Below are 13,459 nucleotides of genomic sequence, written 5' to 3' on the forward strand. Positions count from 1 at the left end.
CTCAGGCTGTTTTGTTTATTCACTAAAATGGGAACTGATCAACTAACTCTATACTCCCATCCAATTCAGTATGTATTGATTTTCTTTAAAAAAAATACAACTTTGAAAATATGATTAAGCAACCAAAGCACTTTCTCGGACAAATTTCCAAAAAAACCAAGTGAAGAGATTTCTCACATTTAAGTCCAAAATAGCTGGTCCCCTATCCTAAGACAGTGCAGCTTATTTCTAGAATTTTTAAGTAAGGGAAACTGTCTTTTAACATCTTTTTGAAAAAGCTGTCTCAATCGTATCTGTTTCAACATGATTGCTCCTGACTCTTCTAAATATCCAACAGTATAAGCCTACTCTTCTGAATCTTTCCTTCCAGGACAAAGCTCATCCCAGGAAATGTTGTAATTGTACCTGTCTCCATCACTTCCTCTGGCAATTCATTCCTTACTCGCACCACCACCTGAATGAAAAAGTTGACCCTCAAATTCCTTTAAAATCTTTCACCATAAACCTATGTCCTCTAGTTTTACACTCCCCTACCCTGGGTAGATCTTGGCTATTCACCCCCATGCCCCTCATGATTTTATAAACTTCTATAAGGTCACCCTTCATCCTCCGATGATTCAGGGGAAAAAAGCCCCATCTTATTCAGTCTCTCCCTTTAGCTCAACCTTCTAATTCCGGCAATCCTTGTAAATATTTTCTCAACACTTTCAAGTTGAACAACATTTTCCGAATAGCAGGGACACCACAATTCAATGCAGTGTTCTAAAAGTGGCTTCACCAATGTCCTGTACAGCCACAACATGACGTCCCAACTCCTGTACTCAATGCACTGATTAATGTGCCAAATGCCGCCTCTACCATTCTGTCCACCTGGGACTCCATTTGCAAGGAATCGCGCACTTGCACTCCTAGGTCTCTTTGGGAATACTCCCCAGAGCCTTAACATTAACTGTGCCAGTCCGGCCCCTGATTTACCTTCCCAAAATGCAGTACATCTTGGCATATAGGGTTCAGGACCTCCCATTAAACTCAATCTTCCACTTGTCAGTCCATTGGCCTCTTATATCAATTTTGTATCCAATTGGCTAGCTCCCCCTGGATTCCATGTGATCTATCCTTGCACATCAGTCTACCATGCAGAAACTTGTCAAACACTAATTTTCCCTAATCAGTCATTGTTCTTTCTAAATGCATGTAAATTCTGTCCCTTAGAATCCCTTCCAGCAACTTGGGGTGTTACGCTGGCACACTGGTTAGCACTGCTGCCTCATAGTGCCAGGGACCCAGGTTTGATTCCAGCCTTGAGTAACTGTCTGTGTGGAGTTTCTACATTGTTCCTGTGTCTGTATGGGTTTCCTCCCACAATCCAAAGATGGGCAGGTTAGGTGGATTGGCTATGCTAAATTGCCCAGAGATGTGCAGGCTAGGTGGGTTAGCCATGGGAAATGCAGGGTTACAGGGATGGGATGAGTCTGGGTGTGATGCCCTGCAGGTTGGTGTGGATTCAATGGGCAGAATGGCCTGCTTCCACACTGTGTAGAGATTCTATGAACTTACCCACCTCCTGACATCAGGCTCACCGATCTAAGTTCCCAGGCTTTTCCTTACCACTTTGATTAAAGTGGTGCCACTGTTTAAGAAATATCCAGTCTTCTGGCACCTTGCCTGTGGCTATCAATGATACAAATATCTCAACAAGGGGCCAAGCAATCTCTTCCCTAGCATTCCACAAAGTTCTGGGATACACCTGATTAGGTCCTGGGGATTTATCCATCTTTTTTTCATTTTAAGATGTCCAGCATCTCCTCTTCTGTAATGTGGAGACTTTGAGACATTTATTTCCCAATGTTCTTGAGCTTCTGTGTCTTTCTCCACAGTGAAAACTGATGCAAAATGCTCATTTAGTATCTCACCCATCTCCTGTGATTCCATACATAGCCTGTTAATCTTTAAGGAGTCTAATTCTCTCCCTCGTTACTGTTTTGCTCTTAATATATTTGTAGCATCTCTTAGGTTGAGCATACAGTGTTAAGGACAATCCAATCTCTCTCCTTTTTTTCATTCCTGATTTTCCTCTTAAATATACTCCTGCCCTTATAGTCCTCCAGGATTCACTTGATTTCAGCTGCCTATACCTGACACATGCCTCCCTTTTTCTTGACCAGAACCTTAACGTCTCTACTCATCCAGCATTCCCTTCATCTACCAGCATTGACCTTGGCACCAACAGGAACATACAGTCTCTGAACTCTCATTGTCTCATTTCTGAAGGCTTCCAACTTTCTAACCATCCCTTTCCCTGCAAATAACCTTTTCCCAATCAGCTTTTGAAAGTTTCTGCCTAACACAGTCAAAATTGACCTTACCCCAGTTTAGGGCTTTAACTTTTAGATCAGGTCTATCCCTTTCCATCACTATTTTAAAAGTAATAGAATTATGATCACTTGGCTCTGCCTTATTTTCCAAAAGAAGGTCAAATTTTTCTCCTCCCCTAGTAGGTCCACATACTGAATAAGAAAATTTCCCTGTGTACACCTATCACATTCACACCCATCCAAGCCCTTGACAGTATGTCAGACTCCGATCAATGTTTGGAAAGTTAAAATCCCCTAGCATTACAACTCTATTATTCTTACAAACATCTGAGATCTCCTTACATATTTGCTTCTCAATTTCTTACTGACTATTGAAGGGCCTTTGGTACAATTCCAATGAAGTGATTATCACTTTCTTACTTCTCAGTTCCACCCATATAACTTCACTGGACGTTCTCCCAGGAATATCCTTCCTAAGTACAGCTGTGCTCTGTTATTCTTAACCAAAAATGCCACTTCCCCATCTCTCTCGCCCCTTGCCTCTTTCTATCCTTCCTCTAGTGTCTCTACCCTGGAATATTAAACTGCCAGTCTTGCCTGTCCCTGAGCCATGTTTCAGTACTGATTATGATATGCCAGTTTCTTGTTCCTGACCATGTCCTGAGTTCATCTGCCTTACCTGTCTGGCTTCTTGCATTGAAATAAATGCAATTTAATTTAGTTGGTTGACCTTGTTCACTGCCATACTCTTGCCTGCCTTGATTATTTAACTTGTTGCTCTTCTCTCCTGTACCAGGCTCTTTTCTCATACTCTCTTTGGGTTCCCTTCCAATTCAGGTGCAACCCATCCTCCTTATACAAGTCACTTCTACCCCAGAAGAGATCCCAATGATACAAAAATGTGAATCCCTGCTCCCTGCAAAGCTCCTCATCCAAGCATTCATCTGCCCTATCCTCCTATTCTTACTCTCACTGACACATGTCACCATAAGTAATATCCTCGAGGTCTTTTTTTTTTCAACCTCCTGCCTAATTCTCTATATTTCTAAATTTCTTATTCTCTCTGCAGAACCTCGTACCTTCCCTACCTATGTTGTTGGTACCAACATGTACAACAACTTTCTGGTCACTCTTTCCCCTTTCAGGATATTCTGCACCCCTCCAATACATCCTTGACTCTGGCAACAGGGAGGCAACACACCATCCTGATGTCTCACTGTCAGCCGCAGAAATGTATGTCTGCGCCCCTGACTAGAAAGTCCCCAACACAATTGATCACTCATAACCTGATATACCTCTCTTTTTATAGTAGAGACAGCCACTGTACCAGAAACCCGGCTGTCAGTGCTACAGTATCCAAAACAGCATACTTGTTTGAGACGGGGATAATCATAGGAGACTCCCGCACTACCTGCCTACCTCTCATTGCAGTAATCCATCTACCTGTCTGTATCTGCAGTTTTTCTACCTTGCTGAAACTGATCCACGTAATCTGATAGGATTTGCAATGCTCTAATTTTGTATGGTTATCAAAATTGATACATTTATATTTGGTCTTTGACTATAAATTATAGCACAGATCCTTGCAGCACCCTACTAGTAACTGCCTGATAAGCCAAAAGAATGACCTTTACACTCTGACTTTTCTCAATCTGTTGGTCAATTCTCTATCCATGTTAAAAGCTATCCCAGTCGCTGAAACAACGTAGACAGAGAAGATATCCAAAAAGCAAACAACACGTTTGCTGACTAACTGTGTTAGCACAGTCGTATTGCTCAAAAACACCTCTCTATGGTAACTGAATTTTTAAAATTCAATCAAGAGTCAGATCTCAGTAAAACAAAAAAAAACTCACCTGCTCATTATTTACAAAAATAAATAACAGATTAAGATTTTTAAGTCTTAAAATCAAATGCTTAGCTGATCAGACTCTGAAATCATCACTGATCATTCCCAGCTGCAATGTATAATTCTGATAATCAGATCTTCCAAGGTCAGCTTTCTTATCCACTCATTTAAACCCTTCTATTTTTCATAGGTGTTGTATGTCCTCCACTTACTTTCCATCTAACTTTGTATGGTTATCAAAATTGATATTTGTGTTTGATCTTTGACTAAAAATTATAGCACAGATCCTTGCAGCACCCTATTAATAACTGCCTGATAAGCCAAAAATGACCTTTACATTCTGACTTTTCTCCATCTGTTAACCAATTCTCTATCCATGTTAATACCTTCTGGTCCCACTTGCCACTTTTGTCAATGCTATTACAAATACAGTTTGGACACTGTTTTCCCCTCGGCTCCCCTGCTATTTGTAGCCTCAAAAATCTCAACAGATGTATCAAACAGGATTTTCACTTTATTGAAACACGTTGATATTCTAAGTGCCGTGTTGTCACTTTCTTAATGATGGTTCCGTGTATGATAGAGCACACATAAGAAACCAACCGAGCAAGATGCTTGCTCTTGTAACGATGATCAGGAATCTATTTTTCAAATATCGCTCTTTTGAGTCTTTGCCAGAGTTCCAGATGTCAGCCATGTACTTGTGAAAATCATCCTGGCTGAGGTGACCTACCACAGGTCACAATAAATGAGCAAAAATACGGGATTCATGCGCTGCAAGCAAACTTCAAGCTGAAGTACCCAGACGCATTGTTGTTTCCACCTAATATTGGAGAAAGATTGAAATAACAAGCCGAAGCCACGTGCGTCTGCAGAAACCAAAGGGCATGACCTTAATCTGTGGTATTCGAATATAATGACCAATAGATTTGCTTGCAAACGGTACAGTTCTATGTTTATTCTGCCGCATTTTTAAACGGTTACAAATCACTCGATTTGCGACAACGTGATTGGATTGTTGGAATCCAGTGTTATTCATGCGCCGTGACTCACCCGTCATGGTTAGAAAAAAAATGACCTATTTCACTCAGAAGTAAATCAAACTTCAGACTTTGCCAACCTTTTACATGAAAGCTGCTAAACATTAGCGCCGCGTATATGCCCCCATCTCCCACTCCGCGCTGACAGCTTTATCCCCAGGCACAGTAAGCAATTTTGAGAATTTAGCACAAACTCCCGCGTCCACCACATTCATTCATCGCTGCCCTCGGATGTCCTGTAGTCAGGCCGCTGATGTCATTTAATTTCATCATGCACGGGCAGGGAGAGGGGGTGGGGACAGCATCAGGGCTTCCTCCTTGGGAAAAGAGAAAAGAGTCAGCAAGGCATCGAACCGATGAGAGCAAAGATTTGTTTTTGTTGTGCATTCTCACCCCCCTCCCCCGTTGTGGAAACCATTGGCGCTGCTGGAGTGCGAGCGAACACCAGGTCCATTGCAAACCTACCGCCTTGTGCTCCGTGCGTCTGTTTCATAAAAATCCTGGCGAGCTGGTTGGCCCCCGGCACGCCACGTGAGGCGAGTCACAGGCCAGCTGGGGGTGGTTGGGGGGGGGGGGGTGAGGAGGAGGGGGGTTGCGGGGGGGTGTTGGAGGAGGGAGGGGGGAAATCCAGGCGCTAGTAGAGGAGCCCTGAGCCATTCAGGCCGGTTTCAAATAATAATAACACAATAATAAATAAAAAGAGAGGATTTAAGCCGCTATGGGAGACAAGAAGAGTCCCACCAGGTAGAGTACTTTCAGACCTTCCGCTCCCCTCACCGCCCCCGAGGGAGGGAGGGGTGAAGTGGGATACCCTCCCCTCTCTTTCTTTAAATGTTTTTAAGTGTGTGTATATGTGTGTGTCTGGAAGATGGCCCGGCCGCAGAATGGGAGCGGGAGTTCGGGAAGCGAAATGTTGCGGAGCTCGATACAATGTAGCAGCCATGGCGGACGGGTTTGTTACAGTGGAGTCAGTGCGTGCGTGCGTGGGAAATTGACACGGGGAGCTGCAGTTTCGCTCAAAGGATCTGGCTGTTTTTTCTTTTGATCGACACCGATTGCCAGGAAGGTCTTTCGGGGAGGAGGAAAGACCGAGAGCAAGCGAGGGGTGGGAAAGCAATGAGAGAAAAAAAGAAGAGCAAATTAGTTGCCAAATAAGCCGGGTGTACCTATGTATTTTTTTTATCACCTCTTTCCGTTCCTTTTGTTGTCCAAAACAGACCCAAAAGGCAGCCCAAACCTTCCACGGACGAGGGATACTGGGACTGTAGCGTTTGTACGTTCAAGAACAGCGCAGAGGCTTTCAAATGCAGTATGTGTGATGTCAGGAAGGGCACATCAACACGGTGAGTATCTCTACTTCCTTTTTTAAAAAATAATTAATCTCTTCCCTAGTCTATCTATCTACTGTAATAAATTTAATGTTGCACAAGCTGAAATAGAATCGGAGGAATGGGGGTCGTTGCGATCTATATTTCTGCAATCCTGGACACATTTGTCATTTCATCCTCTTACTATTTCCAAGTAATTTGGCTACAGTATTATCAGTGTTGAAGATCGAAAGCCCCACAGTCAGATCTATGAATGAAATTGAATTTTCAGTGCTGCTTAAGGGATGCTCTTAGATCATTGCTGCTTGGTTACATTTCTGGCTTTCAAAAACTGGTAGTTGAACAAACAAAAAGACTATGCCTCTGAATATAATTATTTCAAAAGCTTCAAGGATTCAAGCTCGTGAAATAATATCTGATTATGTTTCAAAAGCTGTGTTGTTTGCTATTTTAAAAATGCAATACTCATAGATTCAGACCAATAAATTTGTCTTAAATTGACCAGGGGGAAAAAGTGTATTCTGTTTCCTAATTTTTATTTTTCCAGCCAAGGCTCTTCACTTCATGCACTCTTCATTTAGCCTGGAGGCAAGTGAACATGTTCTTTGCAGTGGTTGCAATTGTAATAGGGTGTAATGGAATTGGGTTACATATTTATTTGTGGTTATTTTCATAAAACAGGGTATCTTTTACCAAATATGTATTGGTTGGAGTAGACATTTTCTATCTTCAGTTTAATGGTACTAAAATGCTACTTTATAAGTAGATGATTCATTGAAATACATTGTTGAGCAAGACTGTAGAAAGTAATCAGAAATTTGCATTAGTTTGAGCCATGAAGAGGGGCTTTCCACTAGGACTTGTCCTTGGTCGGAAGTAATAATGAAGATTTAGATTAACTTGAATATTCTTACTACTTTTTTCTTCACAGATGAAGCAAGTAGGAGGGCAACCTTCCTAGGAAATTGAATCATTATCTTAGGCATAGTCATTAACTTTGGATGCTTCAGTGCTCATGTCATTTCAGCTTTGTGTTTATCAGTTTCCTTGCACCATTTGGTTCAGTAACTGCATGCCATTTCTCCCGCTGATGGCATCAGTATTTGAATGTTTTAAATAAATAGCCAAAGACCACAGGAAGACATGTATTGTTTCTAAAACTAGTACAAATGAATAACTAGACACCCTTTTGTAATTTTATTTTGTTGAATGGAAATTCAAATTTAATTGCGAATGAAATCACATTTATGATTTCACTTTGATTGTTGTGTTTTTTTTTGCAGAAGTAGCCCATAATTTAATCTCAAGAATTTGAACACTTTTTTGCGGTGATCACTTGATCATCAATTGCCAGATGTAAAGGATGTTTTTTGACTTGTTCACAATTGTTACATGTCTGTCCATCATATAGCACCTCTTCACCTAGTTGAGGCAAATAATTGGAGATAATTTGATTGCAGTGGTGCTATTTGACTTAGGTTGCATCCTATACCCTCACCATTTTCTCTCCATGTATCTTAAAACAAACACGAAGAACATTGAAGAAACTCCGGTTTCACAGCATCTGTGGAGAGAGAGAGAGAAACGGTTAATGTCTCAAGTCTGGTATGACTCTTCAGAAATTATCTTGAAAGAGCTGATTCGTTGTTGGTTCATACTTTTTTTTTGTCTTCTGGCACCTTTCCCCAATGACACTTATTCACATATGAGCCTTAATGCTGCGTTTCAGCAGTCTTTTTGCCTACATCATAGTAAGTCCAATTTTGTCTGTATACACATCAAAACAGACGAACTACGGCAAACTTTTCTGATACTGAACAAGAGTCTTGGCTGATAGCTTCCCAAACAATTCCCAATTCAGCAAAAGCAATTGCAGCATTTCAACTAACCCTGTGTAGACCTTCCTGGTCTCTGCATCTCAACTATTCACTAATCAACTTGGAGTCGACAGGGAAATTGGAAGCTATGTTCTTGACATGTCCAGAATAAAAGCATAATCTTTCCACAGAAAGAAGTTTCAAGGGTTACCATTCCAAAATTAGAGCTAGATCATTTGTGAATGCAATTGACAAGTTTTTTTTTCATATAAAGGGTAGTGGAAAACATGAGCTCAAAACGTAGTGATTGCTGGACCAAATGTAATTTAAGACCATGTGATTTAAAAATTTGTTAAGTAAGATAGAATGAGGATGATGTTGAATCTGAAAACGGCAAGTTAATTAGAAAAACAGACAAGAGCAAGCCAGAGAATGAAGTAACTCTGAAGAATTAGACTGCATTTATTTATTTCAATGCAAGGGGTCTTACAGATAAGACCGATGAACTCCGGGCATATTTGGGAACATGGGATTGGGATGTCATAGCTATGACGGAAACTTGGCTGAGGGATGGACAGAACTGACAGTTCAATGTTCCGGATTTCAAATGCTATGGGAAAGATAGAAAGAGATGCAAAAGAGGAAGGAGAGTGGCATTTTTGATTAAGGAAAGCATTACTGGTGTAACGAGACAAGATATTTCTTAAAAAAACATTGAAATTAGAAATAAAAAAAACAAATGGACACCTCAATGAATTGTATTATACACCCCCAATAGTCAGGGAAATTGAGGAGCAAATATATCGAGAGTTCTCAGATATATGTAAGAATAATAAGGTTGTAACAGTAGGTGATTTTAATTTTCCAAGCATTGACTGGGACTACTTTCGTGTTAAACATGAGGATGGTGAAGAACTTGTTAAATGTGATCAAGAAAAATTTCTTCATCAATATGTACACGTTCCTATTAGAGATGGGGAGGTGAATGCCTAGTGGTGTTATCTCTGATCTGTTAATCCAAAGAGCCAGGCCATGTTCTGGGGACCCAGGTTCGAATCCTGCCACAACAAATACTGGAATTTGAATTAACAAAAATCTGGAATTAGGAGTTGAATGATGTCCATGAATCCGCTGTCAGTTGTTGGAAAAACCCATCTGGTTCACTAATGTCCTTCAGGTAAGGAAACTGCCATCCTTACCTCGTCTGGCCTATATGTGACTCCAGACCCATAGTAATGTGGTTGACACACAACTGCCATCTGGGCAGTTAGGGATGGGCAGTAAATGTTGGCCTAGACAGCGAAGCCCTCATCCCATGAATGAATAACCAAAAGACTTACCGTTCTCTTAGGCAATAAGACCAAGCAAGTGACTGAAGTGATAGCAGGGGAGCATTTTGGGTTTAGTGATCATAAGTCTATCTATTTTAAAAGAGTTATATAAAAGGATAAGCCTTCTATAAACATTTTTTTAAGTTGGAGTAAGGCCTGTGATCAGTGGAGTGTCACAAGGATCGGTGTTGGGTCACTATTTTTCATCTTTTATATAAATGATTTGGTTGTGAGCATAAGAGGTACAGTTAGTAAGTTTGCTGATGACACCAAAATTGGAGATGTAATGGACAGCGAAGATGGTTATCTCAGATTACAATGCGATCTTGATCGGATGGGCCAATGGGCTGAGAAATGGCAGATGGAGTTTAATTTAGATAAATGGGAGGTGTTGCATTTTGGGAAAGCCAATCTTAGCTGGACTTACACACTTAATGGTAAGGTCCGAGGGAGTGTTGCTGAACAAAGAGACCTTGGAGTGCAGGTTTATAGCTCCTTGAAAGTGGGGTCGCAGGCAGTTAGGATAGTGAAGAAGGCATTTAGTATGCTTTCCTTTATGGGTCAGAGTATTGAATACAAGAGTTGGGAGGTCATGTTGTGGCTGTACAGGATATTGATTAGACCACAGTTGGAATATTGCGTGCAGTTCTGGTCGTCTTCCTATCAGAAGGATGTTGTGAAATTTGACAGGGTTCAGAAAAGATTTATAAGGATGTTGTCAGGATTGGAGGGTTTGAGCTATACGGAGAGGTTGAATAGGCTAGGGCTGTTTTCCCTGGAACGTTGGAGGCTGAGGGGTGACCTTGTAGAGGGTTACAAAATCATGAGGGACATGAATAGGCAAGGCCTTTCCCTGGGGTCAGGGAGTCCAGAACTAGAGGACATTAGGATGAGAGGGGAAAGATACCAAAGGGGCAACGTTTTCATGCAGAGGCTGATACGTGTTTGGAATGAGCTGTCAGAGGAAATGATGGAGGCTAGTACAATTGTAGCATTTAAAAGTCATCTGGATGGGTATATGAATAGGAATGGTTTGGAGGGATATGGGCCAGGTGCTGGCAGGTGGGACTAGATTGGGTTGGTATATCCAGTCGGCATAGACGATTGGACTGAAGGATCAGTTTCCGTGCTGTACATCTCTATGGCTCTGTGACTCTACGGCAATGGAATGAGACAAGAACTTTCAAAGTTGATTGGAGTAGACGGTTTGCGATAATTGATAAGTGGAAGGCTTTAAGAGGGTGATAACGAGAGTTCAGAATCATTATGTTCCTGTTAGACTGAAAGGTAAGGCTGGTAAGATTAGAGCACAATGTATGGAATCAAGATATTGAGGTTCAAGTCAAGAATAAAGATTTGTAAATTAGATAAATAAAACTTCTGTTCAAATGAATCTGTTGGACATAATAAAGAGTGTAGAAACATTCTTTAAGAGATGGATATCAGGAAGGGAAAGAAGGGGATATGAGAGAGTCTAGATTGGCATAAAATGTTAAGGATAATCAAAGATTTTGCATGTACATTAAGAGCAAGAGAACAACTAGAGAGAAAGTAAGGACCCCTTAAAGATTAATAAGGTCATCATTGTGTTGAATTCTGGAGATAGGAAAGATTTAGATGAATATTTTGCATCAATTCTTCGTGTGGAGAAAGAAATGAAGGCGAGAACTCAAGGAAATAAATACTGATATTTTGAAAACAGTTCACATGACATAAGAGGAATTGGTGGTGGTCTTAGAAAATCTGAAGGTGGGTACCTTCTCCAGGACATGATCTAGTGTATGCTAAGATGTGGTGGGAAGTTAGGGAGGCAATTGCAGGCTACTTGCAGAAATATTTGTTATCTGTAACTACAGGTGGGGTGCTGGAGAGTCGCTTATCCTGTGCCTTTGTTTAAGAAGGGATGTAAGGAGAAGATTAGGAACTATAGATCTGTGAGTCTGACTTCAGTGGTGGGTAAGTTTTTTTTTTGGAAGTGATTCTGAAAGACCGGATTTTTATGCATTTGGGGAGGCAAGGAATGATGAGGGTTAGCCAGCATGGTTTTGTACAAGGGAAATCATCTCTCTCGAACTTGATTGAGTTTTTTGAGGAAGTAATCAAGAAGATTGAGTGCAGAGCGGTAGACATTGTTTACTTGGATTTTAGCAAAGCCTCTGCTGAGGTTCTGCCTGGTAGACTAATTAATAAGGTAAGATCACATAGGATTCAGGGTGAGTTTACCAATTGCATGCAAAACTGACCTAAAGGCAGGAGAAGTTTGGTGATGGAGGATTGTGTTTTTCAGACTGGAGATCTGTGACCAACAGGTCTATGGGGATCGGTGCTGGGTCCACTTTTGTTTATCATTTATATAAATGATTTGTATGAGAATATAGGAGGCACAGTTAATAAGTTCGCAGATCATGCCAGAGTGAATGGTATGGTGGATGTTGAGGAAGATTAGCTCAGATTACAAAAGAGATCTTGATTAATTGGGTCAATGGGCTGTGAAGAGTGGCAGATGGAGTTTAATTTGGATAAATACAAAGTACTGCATTTTTGAGAAAACAAACAAGAGTAGGACTTGTATAATTAAAAATAGGGCCTTGAGCAATGTTATCAAATGGAGAGATCTAGGGGTTCGCGAATACAATTCTTTGAAGTTTGCCTTATATATGGATAGGTGGTTAAGAAGGTGTTTAGGATGCACAGGTAAGATGTGATCTAAGTGAACGGCAGAACAGAGAAAAAGAATGAATGTCTGCCAATCGACCAATGTATCTGTGTTTAGGCTGAAAGTCGACCTTGTAATTTTGCTTTATTTTGGTAACTTGTACTTGTGTAGCTTACTTGATATTTCTTCACAGCTGGTTTTGAGGATGTCTTAATGGCAGAGTCAATGTTGAATTGAGGGTTTATCACTGAGATGCATGAAATATATTTTGATGTAAAACTTGATGTTGAGAAGAATTAAACTTTGTTCTTCAGATGAGATGTTTGTTTGAATTAACACAGGAATAATGCCCTTTCTACTCTATTACTGATTTAAGGGACTTTTCAGTAATTTTATGTTTTGGAAATGGTGTTAAACTGGTGCTATCAAGTTGGTCACCAACAAGAGACATTGACTGTTTGTGCTTTAGTCTTTAAAGTTAAAAGTATTCCCCACTCTCAGAAAAATAAATTGTGACAGTCTCATTCAGTCCTGAGCATAGAAAATGGAACCTGACACCTTTCGATGCTTTCAGATAGAGGTCAAAACTGAGGGAAATCAAACTTCGAGACCGAAGACTCTCTTTCCTCCTCTGCAACTGGATTCTCGACTTTCTGATCTACAGATGGAAATCTGTAAGGATAGACAACAACGCATACTCCACAATAATCCTCAACACTGGTGTCCCACAAATGTGTGTAATTACCCCATTACTCTAATCCTCCTATATCATAAAACAATAGAATCCCTACAATGCGGAAGGAGGCTATTCAACCCATTGAGTCCACACCACCCCTCTGAAGAGCATCCCACATAGACTCATCCTCTAACCATATCTCGTAACCCATCATTTATCATGGCTAACCCACCTAGCTTACACATCCTTGAATACTATGGACAGTTTTAGCATGGCCAATCCATGCTACACATCTTTGAACTATGGGAAGAAGAAACCAGAGCACCTGGAAGGAACTCCCACAGACACAGGGAGTGTGTGCAAGCCCCACGCAGACAGTTGATCGAGGCCGGAATCAAACCCAGGTCCCTGGTACTGTGCGACAACAATGCTAACCACTGAGCCACC

The 13,459-nt window shown here is 40.9% G+C and overlaps 1 protein-coding gene across 7 annotated transcripts in view; it reads left to right on the forward strand.

Annotated features, from left to right (window-relative positions):
* Positions 1-5,827: 5,827 nt before the first annotated feature.
* yaf2 (YY1 associated factor 2) overlaps positions 5,828-13,459 on the forward strand; it is a 170,086-nt gene continuing 162,454 nt past the window's right edge. For 4 of the 7 annotated variants that reach the window (XM_060839975.1, XM_060839978.1, XM_060839976.1 and 1 more), the window contains exons 1-2: positions 6,034-6,156; positions 6,422-6,547. In XM_060839975.1, coding sequence (XP_060695958.1) covers positions 6,056-6,156; positions 6,422-6,547 — 227 coding nt within the window. In that variant the 5' untranslated portion in view covers positions 6,034-6,055. The other 3 variants (XM_060839977.1, XM_060839981.1, XM_060839980.1) reach the window with 2 other exon arrangements.

The sequence above is a fragment of the Hemiscyllium ocellatum genome, chromosome 19, assembly GCF_020745735.1.
Source record: "Hemiscyllium ocellatum isolate sHemOce1 chromosome 19, sHemOce1.pat.X.cur, whole genome shotgun sequence".
Taxonomy (NCBI): Eukaryota; Metazoa; Chordata; class Chondrichthyes; order Orectolobiformes; family Hemiscylliidae; genus Hemiscyllium; species Hemiscyllium ocellatum.